General features: G+C 39.0%; 4 protein-coding genes across 4 annotated transcripts; 3 read left to right on the top strand and 1 right to left on the bottom strand.

Moving 5' to 3' along the window:
• Positions 1 to 1,337: 1,337 nt before the first annotated feature.
• LOC114520121 (sodium/hydrogen exchanger 9B2-like) lies at positions 1,338 to 4,244 on the bottom strand. The gene is made up of 8 exons (XM_028540338.1): positions 3,684 to 4,244; positions 3,058 to 3,233; positions 2,878 to 2,984; positions 2,502 to 2,657; positions 2,248 to 2,356; positions 2,013 to 2,149; positions 1,649 to 1,729; positions 1,338 to 1,533 (listed from the first exon to the last, which is right to left on the bottom strand). Exons 1-8 carry the CDS (start codon positions 4,241 to 4,243, stop codon positions 1,369 to 1,371), a joined length of 1,491 nt encoding a protein of 496 aa, XP_028396139.1. The 5' UTR covers position 4,244; the 3' UTR covers positions 1,338 to 1,368.
• A 765-nt stretch (positions 4,245 to 5,009) lies between these two features.
• Positions 5,010 to 6,925, top strand: LOC114520122 (F-box/LRR-repeat protein 2-like). Its single transcript, XM_028540339.1, has one exon. The coding sequence runs from the start codon at positions 5,159 to 5,161 to the stop codon at positions 6,641 to 6,643; it is 1,485 nt and encodes a 494-aa protein (XP_028396140.1). The 5' UTR covers positions 5,010 to 5,158; the 3' UTR covers positions 6,644 to 6,925.
• A 340-nt stretch (positions 6,926 to 7,265) lies between these two features.
• Positions 7,266 to 12,823, top strand: LOC114520090 (protein AAR2 homolog). Its single transcript, XM_028540297.1, has 7 exons — positions 7,266 to 7,703; positions 7,899 to 8,234; positions 8,457 to 8,513; positions 8,649 to 8,747; positions 10,232 to 10,320; positions 10,981 to 11,153; positions 11,303 to 12,823. The coding sequence occupies exons 1-6, from the start codon at positions 7,373 to 7,375 to the stop codon at positions 11,131 to 11,133; spliced, it is 1,065 nt and encodes a 354-aa protein (XP_028396098.1). The 5' UTR covers positions 7,266 to 7,372; the 3' UTR covers positions 11,134 to 11,153; positions 11,303 to 12,823.
• Positions 12,824 to 13,082: 259 nt separating this feature from the next.
• On the top strand, positions 13,083 to 17,605 carry LOC114520089 (doublesex- and mab-3-related transcription factor A2-like). The gene is made up of 2 exons (XM_028540296.1): positions 13,083 to 13,931; positions 16,628 to 17,605. The coding sequence occupies exons 1-2, from the start codon at positions 13,589 to 13,591 to the stop codon at positions 17,395 to 17,397; spliced, it is 1,113 nt and encodes a 370-aa protein (XP_028396097.1). The 5' UTR covers positions 13,083 to 13,588; the 3' UTR covers positions 17,398 to 17,605.
• The last annotated feature ends 98 nt before the right edge of the window (positions 17,606 to 17,703 follow it).

Genomic DNA, 17,703 nt, shown 5'->3' with positions numbered 1-17,703 from the left:
ATGATAGTTTGTTGCAGGAAAACAAAATGCTCCAAGAAGATCGTTCAAAATGGAAGCATCGTTGCGAGGAAATGGTCAGACGAAATGAAACGAACGTGAAGAGAAAACCTCGCGATGAAAAGCCGAAAGCAAGTGCAGAGTTGGAGAAGCTGCAAAAAATTTTGAAGCGACGACGAAGATCTTATTCTGAAACGCAACTCGCGACCATACAGGACTATCAAGTGACAAACTTCGCACACACTGATATAGACAATGAACTCGAAACTAAGGGAAAACTAAAATCTGTAAATTTTGAAGGTAGTCCAAATTCCAAGACGACTAACTTGACGAACGAGATGATGACTGTGGCACAGAATGGTACCAGCAATTCCGATAGCCTTAGTGATCTAGAAAAGCGTTTGAAACAACTGTCGCAGCTCACAGACTCTTTGAGCCAAAAGATTGAAACGAATGCTCAGTCTTTGGCGATGAAGAAAGCTGAAAAACCTGAAATCCAGAAAGAGAATTTGATGAATTGTCATGCAACTAATCCAATGCTTTTGGCGTTCTACGGTGAGAAACTATTTTCAGTGATCAAGGAGATCTACAATGATCATTTGATCAAACTCCAGGATACAAACAACATTCGTGAACAGGAATGTCGTTATTTGAGAGAGCAGTTGTTGGCGAAGCAAAGCAGCGAGGAAATAGCCCATTATCATCTGGAGTCTTTGAAGCGAACGGTCGCCGTTTGCCAGGAGGAATTGAGAAAATGTAAGAACAAAAATCAAGATTTGAAGAGTGAATTGAGGATGTTCAAGGACCAGGCGCTCGTTACAAACGCTGAACGAGAGATGTCCTTGTTTTATTGCAAAAAGAAAACAATTGTAGATGGCGGTCTTGAAGTTGAGACGTCTGGGCAAAGAAGCAGCCATGGCTTTAGTAAGTATCCGCATTATGTCGGATTAATGAATATCAATGGAAAACCTTTGTTGACGAGTTTTATTTTTTTTCATATGAAAACTAAAATGTCAGCCTTTAATGAACTACGATTTCTTCCTAATAAATAATTGTTTTGCTTGTCTTTCCAGAAGTGATTGAAGAGAACGGTCGCGTTGAGAAACCGTCGAAGCACACCGAAGTTTGAACTGTGAAAATATGGTAAATATGTTCAGAATATTCAAGTAATACAAATAAATGTACAAAATTCTCTTAAATTGTGTTCATAACTTCACTTTCGAAAGGAATTCTTTCCTTTTTATGAATTGAAACAACCATTTATTTCAGCTTCGAACTAAAATCAACAAATCTTTTAAAATAAATATATTTCATATAAATATAGTTTGTATTTACACAGCTAAACGCCAATATACTGCTAATGGTCCGTACTCATAACACTGCTGTGTCCTCAGTTAGCCCTATCTGTTCCTCTTGTGACGTCACAGGATTAACAACGTTCGCTTCTCTCCGCAAAAGCCTGGGACCGGTTACAGCTATTCCGACAGCACCAAGGGGCGCAGTTAACAAAATGACCAGCACAGCTAACGTCAATATCTGTATTAAAGAAGAAAATACAGAGCGAAAAAAAATTAGGAAAACAAAATTGCCAACCAGCTTCGCGTGCAAAATCGTTCGTATTTTAACGTTTGATTCACGAAATTTCACGTACATTTTTGCCATAGTCTTCTTCGGGCTTTCCAGAAAAGCCTTGTTCTCGAGCTGTTTCCAAGGAAATTGCGCCGATAGCGGCCTAAATAATACGTCATATTGGCATATTGAGAAACCATTATTCATTTTAAGGTTTGTTCGTTCACACGATCCAATTTTGTTGGATCCAATTCACTTCTGATGGATGGAATGAAGTCAGGTTATTGATAAAGCAGCACTGCGTTGGTTTAAGTTGATTTGCTGCCCATATACATTGCAAGTCAACAGACTATAAAACATACATCAGAAGTGAATTGGACCCAACAAAATTGGATTGTTTGAACAGAGCCTTTATATTCTCAATTTTAACGGGTCAGTTACGATACCTGGACCGTCGCCTTGGGAAGCCATGCTATGCAGATAAAAAGTCTCTCTTTCAACTTCAAATCATTGCCAAAGGTTACAAGATATGTAACAAAAACTCGCAGGATTAAACCAATGACCAAAGTGGCAATCCCTCGACCTAAACAGGAAAGTTGTTTTTGACACCAAAACAACTAACAATTGCTGAAATCAGTTTTTGCTCGAATTGCAAATCCAAAGGGGATTCATCAAACTCACCAATCAATTGTGCCGTCATGTACTCCATTTTCACCTCAGCTCCGATCAAACCAAACATAAGAGGTTCAAATATGATCCAGAGTTTCCCAACTGATTTCACGACTGGCAACTATGAAATGGAAAGACAGGAAGTCAGGATCTAGGACGAAGTACGGAACTGCAGAAGCACAAAAGCACAGGAATCTATTGCCATAACTCGTAGCATCGGAGCAAGAGAAATGACGGGCTTTCTGAAATGGCTCGACGCAACTGACCTTTCCATTTTCCTTCCAGCCGTGCGCGGCTACAAACGCCGTGGTCAAGACGGCCAACGCCCCGGCTCCAGAGAGCTGGATCCAGTTGCTACCAAAAAGCAACAAAACCCCCAGAGACAGCAACATTGTAAATCTCTTCTCGTGTAGATATCGAGGCTAGTGGTAGAGAACATTACTTGGATGAAAACGAATGAAGTTTGCTGCCCCAAATCTACTATTCAGTGATCTCCTTAATTAACTACTACGGGTAATTTTTTTGCGATATTTCAAGGGGCACTGATTTGCGTCTTGAATCTATCCTCTTGAATCTATCATCTTGAAAACTCTTTTAAATCAGTTGACTGATATGGTGCCAGGAGGAAATTTTGACTCTCACCTCGTGTTTACTTGGGATAAAACTGAGTAGAAAACCAGAGAAGCAGCCCAGAGTGATTCCCAGGAGTATCTCAAGAGGGCCTCGGAAAATGTTGAATATCAGGTCACCTGTATGAGTGGAGAGACTCTGAGAATTAGGATTTAAGCATTTGTGGAAATCAGGAAGTGTCATTGTTTTAACCTGTTGAGTAAGCAATGCCGAGGAAGACTGCAAAGAGGCTTATGGCCAGGACATCATCACATGACGAGGCTGCCATAACGAGGGTTGGTATCCCCTCGTTAACACCAAATCCTTGCTCCTGAAGTTTGAGTAATTGCGGAACAACAATGGCAGGTGAGACTGCGCCAAGGACAAACCTGGTAATAACAGAGCACTTGGTTGAGTGACTTATATCCACGTCAACTGCAACAGAACTTTATGATGTCTTCCACTATATCAGTAATATCATTGGGGTCTGCATGCAATAGAATTATCTGGTTAAATTAATTGTTTATTTTGACACAGTACAGAGATTTTAACAGATTTACTCTGCCAGAAGATGTTCCCTGATTTTTATGCAACTGACTGGTCAGAGTAATGGTGGATAATGATGGGTAATGTGATATGCATGTGGACAAAAACTTGAATGGTTCCAAGTGGAGTGGAGTTGTTATTGTAAGTTAAACTGTGGTTTTATTCTCTACAGCAACTTGTTTGTATACATTGGTCAGTGTGGTTGTTCTCACCAAGGAAACTGACCACAGATTAACCAACATATAACATTAAAATGTTTTTTTACTGATACAATATGTAACTGATGTACCCACCCAAGTTGTAAACCCCATAGCCAGGGCAGCTCCAGTAAGAAGTTAGTTACAACAGCAACTGTAAGAGCTTCAATAATGCATGGACCAAATGCAAGAGCGATTACAGTTCTTTTAAGCTTCTTTAATGCTACTGGATCGAGCTCCAAGCCAGAGCGTAGCAAAATAACAACTAATGCTATATTACGCAATGAAACTGACCAACTTTTATCAATGTGTTGTACAACATTAATCGCTTCGATGTTCGTAAGAAGAAGCCCGGCTAACAGCATACCTAAGAGTTTCGGCAGTTTCATGAAAGGGAGACGAGAAAGCAGTGCGCCTAGCAACAACGAACACACGAAAACCACAAACAAACCAAATAAATTTCCCCCTGGTAAATTCTCACTCTTTGTCACAGTCAATAAAGCCGTCCATATTAAAGAACCGAGGAGAATTGCAGTTACAAAAGCACCGGCCTTTCCTGAAAAAACCGTGTTAAATTTATTGACATATGCCGTATATTTTGACGTTGTTTCTTCGTTTTCATTCACTATTTCCAAATCTTTCTCTTTGTCCTCCATATTGAATTCTTCTCTTCTTTTTCACTTCCGGTTGTAAAGTAAAAAATTTACAAATTTCCACTGAAAAAAACTTTTCTGGATTTCTCACCTTCTGATATGTTTCACAATAGTATAATATTAAAATTGAGCTTCTCTATGCTCAAACAAAAGCAAAAATGTTCCTCAAAAGCACCATTTATAAAATACTATTCCCTATTCCAGCTAAATTTGCGCCTGGCCTTCCCTTGTTATTGGTTAATTCTTAGCTTGGATTTTCCCTGGCCCTGGTATTTCTCAGTGAAAACTGGCTGGTATTCTCTATGGTATACAGTATTCTCTATGGTTGGTATTCTCCCTTCCTGCCCCTCACCGTGGAGCGAGCGTACTCTCCGCTATGGGGAACACAATAACCTGATTCTAAATATTATATGAAATAATTTAACTTTTTATTTCGTGCAATTTGTTGCAGAAGAATATGTTTGAACAGCAAATATAACAGCATTTTTAATGTTATATTTTCGTTGGGTCCAAAATTTGGATGCCCCACCCTACATGTTCTACCCCCACCTCCCTAGAGAGCTTGGATGTATCACCCTACCTACATCATGTGTAGTACCACCTCTATTCACATTTCTTTCATATCATGTATTGCGGGCAAAGGGGAGGGGCATGCGCACGGTGTGTTTTAGCGTTAAAAAAACAGCTTTTCCCCAAGCGGCATGGGGGGAAGAGATTCAGCCAATCAGCGTGGTTCTAGAACAATTCAGAGGTCAAGGGCGAGCGATCACCTTTACGAGGATAAACTAAAAACTCAAGACGCTACAAGAGAAGGACATAGGACATTTTGCTGTTTGTAAAGCAGTCGTTTCGCTTCATCTGAACATGGTTTACGGTGGATAAGTTTCTTGTCGTAACTGACTAGTGTTTTCTGCAAGAATGTCGCGAAAAAGAGAGGTGCAAATGTTGGTACCGAAAGGAAGGCGAAGTTCAATAGCATGGCGTAAGAATTCTAAATTTTGTGGAGAGGCCCAGCTTTCCGATGCTATGATCTTAGAAATATTTCAATATTTCGATAAACGGGAGCTCGGTGTCTTGGCACAAGTGTCGAAGCGTTGGCGAAGGGTGGCTTACGACAAATCATTTTGGCATGCTTTGGACTTAACGGCGTTTTCACAGAACGTGAACGAAGAGACAATGCTTATGTTGATTCAAACGCGTTTGGCGTCTTCGTTGCATTCCTTAAATCTCGGTTCTGTTAAACTGACGGCTAAAATAGCCAAGGATTTATCACGTAAATGCACCAAATTGAAGAGAGTTGTCATCAAGTCCGTCTCCATTTCTGGTGATCCAGCATTTTCTGGGGAGAGCAAGCAATTCCCAGCCTCCTTGGAGTTGATGGATTTGAGACATTGCCAGGGGGATTTTCAATTCATAAAACGACTACCAAGGCATTTCACAAATATGAAGTTCATCGGTTTGGGTGCAAATTCGTCGGTTAGCCTCGTCCCAACAATCTTCAGCAAAATGCACAACCTCAGGGTCCTGGATTGTAACGACTGTTCCGTGATTGATGACCAGGCTTTAGAGAAGATCTCTAGAAGTTGCAGACAACTCGAATCAATATGTCTTAATGAGTGCAAGAATTTTGAAGGAAAATCCCTTAGACCGGTGTTCGCAAACTGTCCATCCTTATCGACCTTCCTCATGCGATTCACAAAGCTGAGTGATGATGCAATACTTAGGCTGAAATGGGAAGATACCAAACTCAGAGAGCTTGATATAACAGGCTGTTACTATGTCACCACAACTGGTTTAACAACGCTCCTGTCAAACCTACCGCATCTCACCTACTTCAAGATGAATCAGTGCGGCTTTCGCCATATCTTGAATCTATTGGTTTACCAAGAAATTCGTCCACAGAACAGTTTCACCATGCTCGAGACTTTTGACATGCGATGGAATTTCCTCCTGTCAGCTGATTGTTTGGAATGCATCTTACGACTCACGCCAAAGCTTCGTTACCTTGGTGTGAGCCATTCTCCTCGTATTTGTCCCTCAACAATGGCGAGAATGCTACCGCATGTTTCAAAGTTAAAGATTCTAGAGTATGGACCTCTAAAGAAAGAAACACTCTCTGATACAGACTTTGTGGAAGCTATTGTTCAACATTGCAAGGACATCGAGGCTGTCTCTTTTATCAATTTTACTGTATCAACGCAAGATGATCGGGACTTGCTCAGTCGTCTCCAGTTGAACTGTAGCAAGCTTCAAGATATAAAACTATGTAACCCAAAAGTGGAAAATGTTGAAGTGGGAACTGGTGGTGAAATGATAACTGTTGAGCGACTATTGATTAAAATGGAAAGTATGTTACCAACTCCAAAGCATACACTGAATGTTATCACTGAGACATTATGTTGATGAAAATGCCTTCTGCCATTATATTGTAGCCATTTGGCATTAATGAACAACGTTATCTGTCTAATGAGAGACTTAATGTGAATTTTGTGTTGTTGTTAATGAATTAATCAATGGTCGTAGAATTATTGTAAATAAAACAAAAACATAGTAGCTTGTTTATCAAGCTTTAATGAAAATTTTGATAAAAAAATTATTCTATATATGTTAAAGTTAAAGACATTTCAAAAGCTTACAAAACTGCATACATTTTGACAATTTTGCGTGGAAATACATGTGTGTATATAAATGAAGTTATATGTAATAATATAGTGGTATAGTACTACAAATTGATTGAATATTGGTTGAATATCAAAGCAGGAAATATGTCTTTTGTATTTTGTTGAGTGACCACAAAACTCCCCCCAAATTCAAGCACAATTATCAACACATAATAGCCAAGTTTGACGTACTCTGACTGCGGTCGGTTGCCCAACCACAGAGGTCACCCCCCTCCCCAAATTGCTGAATCTAAATGACTTTGGTGTGTATCGTAGTCCAGTTCAGAGCTGAGTATATAGAGGTCAGATTATCGAGAATAAGAAGGCCTGGGAGCGAGGTAAACAAGATGATGGAACAATTTACCACCAAACGTGGATTTTAATCGCAAATTTGGAAAAAAATCTTATTATTTAAACGATCTAGTTCATTTTTAAGACTTAGCGGAAAGTTTCATATTTAAATATTCCCCACATGGCCGCGACGGACAACGAAATTGCAAAGAAACTGTTCAAAGAAGGAGCAATTCTTGTATGTTTGGATGTTCCGCCTGGAACGGAGTTTGGAATTGATTACAATTCGTGGAATGTTGGCGCTAAATTCAAAGGTGTAAAAATGATCCCGCCAGGATTTCATTTCGTATATTATGCGTCGGTGGGCAGGAGCGGGGGGCAGACCGCCCCAAGGACGGGGTTCTTTCAGTACTTTAAACAGAGGGAGGTTGTTGTGAAGAAATGGGATCCAAAGACAGAGGATATGATGGATCAGGAAATGTCTGTTGAAGAAATGGAGAATTTGAAGGCTGGTAAGAAAACTTTAGTTGGAATGTGCTTACCTGAAAGAGGAGCGAGGGTAGGGTAGGAGAGGCGAGGCTGCATTCTAGTGATTTTACAATGGTCTCACTGACGATCAAATGGCTTGGTGTACAGTCCAACATGGAATGGACAATAGAGGGAAAGTACTTGCCCATAAAATATGTCATTCAAAATTCTCATTTCAGATCTAGAAAATCTTGACCAGTACTTGGGAAAGTATCCTTACGAAAGCCTGAAGAAATGGGTTTCTTTATCTGGTCATGTCACAGAAGCCATCATGAAGAGAGTTGAACCTGTTTGCAAGAGAATATCATCCCTCACAGAGGTCACACAGGAACATCTTGCTGGTGAAAGTGAAGGACAGGGTACTGGGGAGGCCAGAGCAGTAGCATATGATACCACACTGCGGTTTACCCCTCTACCCTTCAGACATTTCCCAGCTGGTGCATCACCTGCAGAGATCACAAAATTGTCAATGGACAAAAGTCAAGTGCTTGAAGACATTATGGTCACTTCTTCAGGTTTGTTTCAACATATTTTTATTGGTGTTTGCTCTTTATCAATATGACATAATTAGCTAGGTCCTCCTTAGAGGTATTTTTATGTATGTAAGCAATAGAGAGATTACTGGTGGATGGAGGGAGTCAGGCAGGTGCAGCGGCCTCTGGGAAGCAGAGTAACAATTCTGTAATGCAGTATGTGACAATTCTCAATGAATCAAGTATCTCCAAATTCCCCTCTAGTGAAAGAAATCCTTGGTGAACTACAGTTAGCCTTCATCACATTTTTGGTTGGGCAAGGTAATTACATATCTTTAATTGTAATGATCATATTAGTAAAGACATGTCAAGATTAGACAAAACAGCTTCTTCTTAACCCTATTCAACCTCCTTAAACCAAACACATTTAGTAAAGTTCTTCTGCTTTTTTCTTAGTTTATGATGCATTTGAACAATGGAAGAACCTTATTCACCTGCTATGTTCATGTGTTGATGCAGTCGACAAGTATCCTGATGTATTTGAAGCCTTTATAGGTTTGTAGATTGTTTTAACTGTAGCTCATCCCAGCCACTGCTTCAAACTAGAAGACAGTTTAGATCAAATTAAAGGCATCAATTTTATACAATTTTAACAGTTTGAAACTGATAGAGCTATCTAGTATAAATAAAGTTAGTTTAGTTTAGGTTTCCTCCTGTAGTAACACTGGATCAATAAAAGATGATCCTTACTGGACCTCTAGGATGAACAGTTTAGAACTGATAGAGCTATCCAGTATAAATAAAGTTAGTTAAGTTTAGGCTTCCTCTGTAGTAACACTGGATCAATAAAAGATGATCCTTACTGGACCTCTAGGATGAACAGTTTAGAACTGATAGAGCTATCCAGTATAAATAAAGTTAGTTAAGTTTAGGCTTCCTCCTGTAGTAACACTGGATCAATAAGAGATGATCCTTACTGGACTCTAGGAATAACAGTTTAGAACTGATAGAGCTATCCAGTATAAATAAAGTTAGTTAAGTTTAGGCTTCCTCCTGTAGTAACACTGGATCAATAAGAGATGATCCTTACTGGACCTCTAGGAAGAACAGTTTAGAACTGATAGAGCTATCCAGTATAAATAAAGTTAGTTAAGTTTAGGCTTCCTCCTGTAGTAACACTGGATCAATAAGAGATATCCTTACTGGACCTCTAGGAAGAACAGTTTAGAACTGATAGAGCTATCCAGTATAAATAAAGTTAGTTTAAGTTTAGGCTTCCTCTGTAGTAACACTGGATCAATAAGAGATGATCCTTACTGGACCTAGGAAGAACAGTTTAGAACTGATAGAGCTATCCAGTATAAATAAAGTTAGTTAAGTTTAGGCTTCCTCCTGTAGTAACACTGGATCAATAAGAGATGATCCTTACTGGACCTCAGGAAAAATTGTCTCGTCCTCCTGCAGGAATCAAACCCACGCCTCTGTGATTACGTGGCTCTCGCAACTTGTTACTGCGTTCGTAGATGAAATATGGATGAATTATTTTCGGGTGTTGCGGGTTTGAGCCACTTTAAATTAATTACTCACAAAGGGACTACAGTAGAGAAAATTTATGCCAAATGTCATTTAAACGTTTGACACGAAAGATTACCATTTCAGTTTCTTTAGTTTTTGTTGTTCAGGAAATAAAATATTATTGCGTGTTTAATTTTGCGCGTAGTTCCTCCTTTGTCATTTAAAATATTTCGATCAAGAGTATCATAAAATCATAATTGATAAAATGTGCTTGAAATGTCATGTGTGTGAACTGTCAGGTGTCAACAATATGATAATGACAATTACAATATCATTTCGTATCTGTGTCAAAAAGAATGTCATATATTATTGAAGAAAAACAATCGCAAATTTGTTAATCTTCCACCGTGTTTTTTTCTATACAACAAACGTATCGTAATAATACGAAATGACAGTGGAAACAAAGAAAGCTTCAATTAAGTTCTCGTTAGGGACACTAATGTATCCATATCTCTCTCGTTTAGGTGTCATCCATTATCAACTATTGGAAACGCCACAAGATTTCTTTGTCGACATTGTGTCGAAAAATAATTTCTTGGTTGACAACTTGCATGTAAGTTATCCGTGGCATTTAAAATGGAAAATAAATCACATCCGTTGTAGTTTCGAAGTGGCTTTATGTCATATCGCCTCGTGATGACTGTGGGAAATATACACGTCCATTGTTTACAATGTTTCCCCTCGTATGCTCTCAATAGCGTTACATACGCGTAAGTAAGGTTTTAATACATTAAACAAATCGACGATAGACTCTTGGATACACGAAAACAAACACAGCGTTTTTGCACTTTTAAAAAAATTCACGAGGTTTCCATTCCGCTATTCTGTTAACAAATCTAGGAATGTAAACAAACACTCAGGCCGCCTGAAACTTTACTTTGGCCTACGCAACGTGTAAGGGTTTTTACGACAGCTTCGAGAGGCCACTGAGACGAAAGTCAAGTTTAGAGCTAAGGAGGGAATTGTTTGAGAACGGCTTGAAGCGACGTCACCATGTAAGCATGCTACAAGCGAAGCTAGGCTTTTAGACTTTTATAGATGACAACTTTTCATAGTCATCTCTTGTTTCTCGCCTTCTCGAAAGTAGAAAATCGCATAAAACTTGCAGAAATAATACAAGTTCAGCCTTACAAGTTAACAATTGCTAGATACCCTATAAGACCCTAAAATTTCATCACTCAAAACTTTAGAAATTAATTTTTTTTCCTCACAGAGATTCTTTTTAACCGTGCGAGAGTCGACGGTGTCTGCGCAACTCAAGCGTAAGTCCCAGAAGTTCAAGGAATATCTCACAAAGCGGTTTCAGTGGAACTTTGACGAAGAGCCGGAGGAAGATGCTCCAGTCATAGTGGAAACATCTGGATAGTCGAGCACGATGTTAAGGAGGTTCGTTGCAGTCATTTTCATGTTTGCCAGCTGTAGGAGGTATTCTGCATATTAACAGTGGTAGTTTTACGCAATAGGCATGGTAGTTGGTCTTTGAACTACTCGCAAAAAATACTTCACAAGTTGAAGTACAAGGGTTTCCTCCATAGGCTGTCGTGGTTTGTGTCTTCATGAAGTACTGAGACAAGATGTCTCGAACGTGTCGTTTCCAATGGTCGGTTCACTAAACTTTCAAGTATTTTAAAAGCAAAAGACACTTAGACACTGAATCATGAACCTGAATATACACAATAATACTACAAGTTTGGGTACTCTAACAATGAAAGTCCATTTCATTCCGAAGACATGCTAATTTTTTAAGCCAAATCCGCGTAGAAACACCTATGAAATTGCATGCAATCATCACAATAAAGAAACAAGTTTCCATTATCAAAATACTAACAAGATTCGTGCGCCGCGTGTATTAAATAATGTATATATCTTCTTAACAATATTGTAATTTGACTTAATAATACTATGTACTGTTAAACCCGCTATCTTAATTTACAATTTCGGAAGGGAAAGATTTAAAAGAAAAACAGATTTTTATCGCTCTCCCAATATTCTTTCGTGAGAGCGTCTTCATTAAATGCCAGCTTGTTGTTTATCGTGAAAATCAGCACAATTTCTTTCATTTTATTGCAAATTTTTATAATTATAAAGATATTCTATCTAAGTATTGCAGTATAATCAATTCTTTTTTAGTTTGCTTTGGCCTTCAAACGAAAGTTGGATTTGTGTGTTTATATTTTCCACCCGTTAAACGAGGGTAAACCTTCATCAAAATTTATCGAAATTAAAATTTGGACGGAACAAACTCAATTCCTTTCTATCTTGCGATAGATAATACTTAGTATAATATCGTGCAAGCTTCAATCTCAGCCCTTAAAGTTGAATTCTAGCCGAGTCAATGCATTTGCAAGATGATGTATAATGATTTATGAGATATTCTGCATTAGTTACAGAGTAACGTATAGTATTTACGGGCACACGCGACCTTTACAAAACACCTTTAGTCTTTACTTTAATGGCGAGATTTAATTAAGGCGTTAAAATATATCCATCAATCATTTGACAAACAGCACGTTGAAATGTAGCCGAAAGAATTTCTGAATTTTATTGTTTTTTAATAGTTTGTTTGGTTCAGGTGGATTTGCAATGTTGTCAGGTTACTTTGCGATAGTCAGTTAACTTGATTTGAGTCAATATTCGGGATTAAGAGCACACATCAGCGGATTTAGCCTTTGAATTTCAAATTTAAAGTGTTTCCAGTCTAAAGAATGGAAAATAAACATGGTAGAGTAGGGTTTTAACATTTCCGGTTAGCAGACTTACTGTGTCAATTTACTATACTTACTTTGTGATCCATATATTCGAAGCTGTCGTGATTTGTGTTAAAACTATGTACACTTGACGTATGAATATAGTTGATTTTCATCAGAAATGTCAAAGCAGTTTTGGTATATATAATTGAGACCAAAAGTGCATGAGCAAAATGATTCGTCATAACCTGATTAATGAGAGGGACTATCCTTTCTTTCAATCCTTTATGCACGGGGAGACAAAAATGTTAAAGAATATGGTAGCAGCGAGCTATCTGAGTTACTTGTCATGAAGGTTTAATGAAAAAGGTCTGGGGCCGGTTGTATCAAGCCCGTTTAGCTTAAACGCCGTGGATAAGTCAAAATTAAATAACACTCTTACATCTCTCTTGAATGAGTCAACTTGAATATTATGCACTGGATATATGTAGTTGTAAACAGTATCTTTGTATAAACATTTAAAAACATTTACTTTGGTTCTTGAATAAAACGATAGACTTGATTTCTATTTTGAACTTAACTACTGTTCAAGCTAAACGGGCTTGATACAACCGGCCCTGGGGGTCGTGAAAAACGTCTTCTATATTACTCGCCTATAATTGGTACGGATTTACAAGAAACCCCCTCGTGTCTGAGCTACGTGCCGTCATTTTCTGCTATTTGAAATGTGACGATTTTATCGTAACGCTTATTAGTTTATCAACATTACAATGTTATTAAACCTTTTTACAACAAACGGCTGTGCCTTTCTCATGGCGGCCCAAACCTGTTTCATTTCTCGCGTATACACACGATATTAATCTGTTATCTTGTAATTTGGATGTTGGCCGTGTGTTGACTTGAAGTCGTGTCCCATTTATTGACTGAGGAATGTGCAGTGACCAATCACATCACGGCGACAAATTGCATGCAATTTGTACAAACAAGATGACACAAAGCGTCACATTTTTTGACAATGGGGAAACGTCAACTTGTGGTTACTTAGCATTTTAAATAGCATTTTATATATTGGCATAAAACAGTTGACAAGTTGTTAGTTAAACGTTGTATCAGTATCCAGTTAGTAACCTTCTCATGGATTCGAATCACAAAGATTCTCAGTACATAACAATGGCCGGTCTCTCCGAGCACAAACCACCCAGAGCACCAAAATGTGCAAGATGTCGAAACCACGGTGTAGTTTCTTGGCTGAAAGGCCACAAGCGTTACTGTCGTTGGCGGGATTGTACTTGCGCGCAGTGCACTTTAATCGCCGAAAGACAGCGAGTTATGGCGGCCCAGGTTGCTCTGCGAAGACAGCAAACACAGGAGGAGAACCTCAGAGCTCGCTTTCAGCGACGAGAAGATACAGAATTGAGTCAGCTAACAGAGTTAGAGGAGAGTTGTCAAGAGAATGGTTACAGTTGTTCCGTAGAAGGTAAATATGTGTACCGGCTTTGATTTTAACTACACGTTAGCATGTTGATTGGTGATGTAACAACCAGGTGTTAAAGCCACCTCGGGACAACCACCAATGTGAGATGGACAACTGAACTATAATTTCAGAAAGGAGCCCACCATGAAGTTGAACAATTCAACTTTGAAAGTTAATCATAACCGAAGAGAACTTTTAAAATACATGCAACTATAATTTCTTGTTATCTCGCCGTTGTGCTGTTCTGTCAATATTCTTATAACTTTTTCAACTGATAGATTTTTACAGCAATACATATAAACAATACATCCCATGAGTTTTCAATGCGTAAAATTCTTACTATACGTTGTCACAGTCTCTTTAAACGGTGGTGTGTGAAGATTTTGTATGCTTAAGTTGAAAATACGACATATTACGATTCAAGTTGTTAAATCTGGCTGAGGCTTAAAAAAAAGTCTTTGGCACAATAACTACAATGATATTATACGAAAGTCAAGGCTATGGTGATTTGAATTTTCATTCCATTATTGTATTTATTGAAAGCATTTGAGAAGCTCACTTAACGTGCCTACCACAATTTTGTCGCCACTTTGGTCAATGAAGTACTTAATGATCTATGATAAGCATTTCTTTCATTTGGAGTCATGGAGTCTATTGTATCGGAATTATTGACGTATCAATATAATAGCTAAGCGAGTGGTCAATGATTGCATCAGCGAAACGGATAGTCACAGAGTAATCGTGAACAATGTATGGTGGCATGTCTGTCCGTAATGAGGCACAAGGGTAGTTTTGAGCTGAAGCGAGGGGAATTATACATCACTTGTATACAATTCTATTGTTTTATGCACGAAGTGCTTTAAAATAACCTGCTCCTGTGTAACGAATGAATGAAATGACAATGTTCGTTCATTTTTCCCCATCTCATGTTACCAATAAGTGCATTAACAAACAAACGGTTTACAAATTGATTGTTTAAAAAAGTCCAGCACGTATTCTTGTTTGAAAAGCGGAAAATTTTACCACACTTTGTCAGAAAGAAACATGTTCATTTTCCCGCTCAAAAGAATGTTCAAAAAACGTCACCGTGAAGCAAACTCTCAAGCTGAAACGAGTTCATAATTCAAAACAACTTTTATGGTTAATTTAAATAAGAATGAATGCTCGCAGACCAGAAGTCTAGTGTCAAAACACGACTTCGGTAAATCGTGGCAGAAACGTGTTCGTTTCAAGAGCAGGAACTTTGTCGGCGTTTCCATCGCCTGAAGGGATGAACTCCATGTCTTCCGACTTCAGTTGTCATGCATTATCAGTTTATCACCGCCTCTTTGTTAGTTCCGCCTACAACACTTATGCTTAAATGAATGCAATCCAACAATCTGCATACAGTGCCATACACTTTATTCGTTCGTTTTCCACTCAAACATGTCGTCGTTTGGTCGAGGCCCAGGGCCGGATTAACCATATGGCAGAAGCGGCATATGCCACGGGCCCCGCGGTTTTGGGGGCCCCGCGCTTTACTCAGTTCAATTTTTTTTCGGTGCGTGGGAGACGGAAAAAAGGCCATGAAAAAAAAAAAAAAAAAAAAAAAAAAAAAAAAAAAATAAAAGCCTCATGGCCACAAAATAAAATAAAGTGACTCCAAAAAGCGAGGTCCATAAATAAATAAAAATGCTTTAAAGCTTATATTAAGCTATCGGGGCGAAGTAAATAACGCGAAGCCTTAGAAATCAAAAGTCGAGGCCCAAATAGGCACCCTTGCAACCAGATTCTCCCAAGAAAATTTTAGGGTAATGGGAAAATTTAGAAATTTAAAACTTCAAGTAAAGGCAGAGCCACCCAGAGGGGTGGTCAAAGGGGGAAATTAGCCCTAAGCCCAAGGTTGTAAGGGTCCCCCAAAACCTACAAGAATAAAATTAAACTGCATGTTGTTGGAATATATAGTCCTCTTTCAGAAAACGGTTGTTATATAGCTTAGGTTGTTTATAGTTTAGGTTATGCAATATTATACTCGATTTTGCGGAAATCTCACCCCCAAAACGCAGGAAATCGCATTTGCTGCACTCTAAAACTCAAAATTTTCTTGGGGGAGGATGCCCCCAAACCCCCCTAACACTGCTATAGCCCCCAAAATTCAATTTTCTACACCAATGTTCTGGTCATGCATTATCTCGCTACAGTAGCACAAATTGCTATCTTTTTTGCGGATTTTACTTCCCTAACGAGAATTTTACCCGAGCCCCAAAAATTCTGTGGCTGGTGAGTAAAGACTTTGATGCTTTACGGGATTGAGGGGCCCCGCACTGAAAAAATGCCACGGGCCCCGCGAAAGGTTAATCCGGCCCTGTCGAGGCCATTAGTTCTACGTGATTGCCCAGAAGACAATGAAACATGTTTCGGTATGATTCGATTGGAGTGGATAATAGATACCAATTATTATTATTACCTCGACTACCAATTATTATTATTACCTCGACTACCAATTATTATTATTACCTCGACTTATACAAAAATGGGGATAGCCTGCATGTTTGGACGAAAGGAAAAGTGGGAAAGAAAAGATGGTTTTAGAAAAGCTTTGCAGATAGTCTGTCTCTGCAATCATGTGTTTGTACTGACAGCTTATTGTCTTACAAACCATCTTTTCTTTGCCTGTGTTTCTCGTGATCTTTGCCACTGATCTCTATAATTTTGTGTAGATTTAAACGACGCTCCGAGCGTTTCTACAAACAACGACGACGATGACGGAAGGTCGAAGGAACCAGAGTTTACCCAAGACGTCCGAACGGACGTGGGATTTGACAAAAAGCATTCCATCACGAGATGGCTTGACGCATCGGAGAATTCCGACGACACCGAAACCTTCCCGAAGTTGCGACGGCTAGACACGACTCCTAATCAGGAGAGCGAAAGCGTCGCGAGATGCGGCGGGAATGGCTCGTCAATTGATGTTTTGCAAAGAATATTTCCTCAACATGGTACAGCCATATTGGAAATGATTTTGAAAGCATATGACAATGATTTAGTTCGAGCTACCGAGTCGCTAATGCTTGAAAATGGTATGCTTCGTTTTCCGACTCCGCCGGTCAGTCCCGAAGATTCGTCGAGCCCTTCCATTTTCCTTACGCCTGATTCCGAGCAAACTTCAAAAGATTCTCGAAATTCAGCGTTCTCCCCAGTGTCAACCAAAATAGTCCCCTATTCATCCAACATACTACCACCAAACTTACCATCACCCTCAATACCACCGTTTACCCCCGCCTCGTTTCCAGCTCGTTCAATGTTTAGGCCGTATATGTTCCCCCGTCGTCATCACACGGGGCTACCGTTTCATCCATATATGAGACCGAATGCCGGGGGGCTGATGCTTCACTCTCCAAACGGACATGAAGCGAGATCATGTAGTCGCTGTTCAACTTGGATTTTGCCTTCGGATCGATTTTGCAGTTATTGTGGGAAATCTGCCTAAATTTGAGTTATCGTGTTGTATATTTGAAATTAGGTTGTTTTGCGAAAGCAACTGTCTGTTAAAGAGCCGTTTTCTAAAGAAATTTCAGCATTTGCTTAGCAAGCGAAACTTGCATGTTACGAAAACGGAAATAACACTAAATTTATAGCTATAAAAGCCTATATCCTAAAACAAAATATAACTTCTGTCTAAACTTTAGAAAGTTCAAATTAAATGTTTTATTTGCGTTGTCTTCATGTACACTTTTAAAGCAGTATAAAAGCTAGAAAACTGAGCTGAGTTCCATGAGAAAGATTTGGTAGAAAG

This window comes from Dendronephthya gigantea, unplaced genomic scaffold (genome assembly GCF_004324835.1).
Source record: "Dendronephthya gigantea isolate DGI-Jeju-01 unplaced genomic scaffold, DenGig_1.0 000015F, whole genome shotgun sequence".
Classification (NCBI taxonomy): Eukaryota; Metazoa; Cnidaria; class Anthozoa; order Malacalcyonacea; family Nephtheidae; genus Dendronephthya; species Dendronephthya gigantea.
The sequence above is the reverse complement of the archived record's forward strand: the minus strand, read 5'-3'. Positions and strand labels throughout refer to the sequence as shown.

What these genes read in the sequence shown, in the direction of transcription:
- LOC114520121 (XM_028540338.1), bottom strand. Translation starts at nt 4,243, where the DNA reads ATGGAGGACAAAGAGAAAGATTTGGAAATAGTGAATGAAAACGAAGAA. An exon ending in CATGACGGCACAATTGATTG is followed by an intron (nt 2,150 to 2,247) that starts GTGAGTTTGATG and finishes TTTCCTGTTTAG; the next exon opens with GTCGAGGGATTGCCACTTTG. An exon ending in AAGAAGACTATGGCAAAAAT is followed by an intron (nt 1,534 to 1,648) that starts GTACGTGAAATT and finishes TCTTTAATACAG; the next exon opens with ATATTGACGTTAGCTGTGCT.
- LOC114520122 (XM_028540339.1), top strand. Translation starts at nt 5,159, where the DNA reads ATGTCGCGAAAAAGAGAGGTGCAAATGTTGGTACCGAAAGGAAGGCGA.
- LOC114520090 (XM_028540297.1), top strand. Translation starts at nt 7,373, where the DNA reads ATGGCCGCGACGGACAACGAAATTGCAAAGAAACTGTTCAAAGAAGGA. An exon ending in AATGGAGAATTTGAAGGCTG is followed by an intron (nt 7,704 to 7,898) that starts GTAAGAAAACTT and finishes TTCTCATTTCAG; the next exon opens with ATCTAGAAAATCTTGACCAG. An exon ending in CATTATGGTCACTTCTTCAG is followed by an intron (nt 8,235 to 8,456) that starts GTTTGTTTCAAC and finishes ATTCCCCTCTAG; the next exon opens with TGAAAGAAATCCTTGGTGAA.
- LOC114520089 (XM_028540296.1), top strand. Translation starts at nt 13,589, where the DNA reads ATGGATTCGAATCACAAAGATTCTCAGTACATAACAATGGCCGGTCTC. An exon ending in TTACAGTTGTTCCGTAGAAG is followed by an intron (nt 13,932 to 16,627) that starts GTAAATATGTGT and finishes AATTTTGTGTAG; the next exon opens with ATTTAAACGACGCTCCGAGC.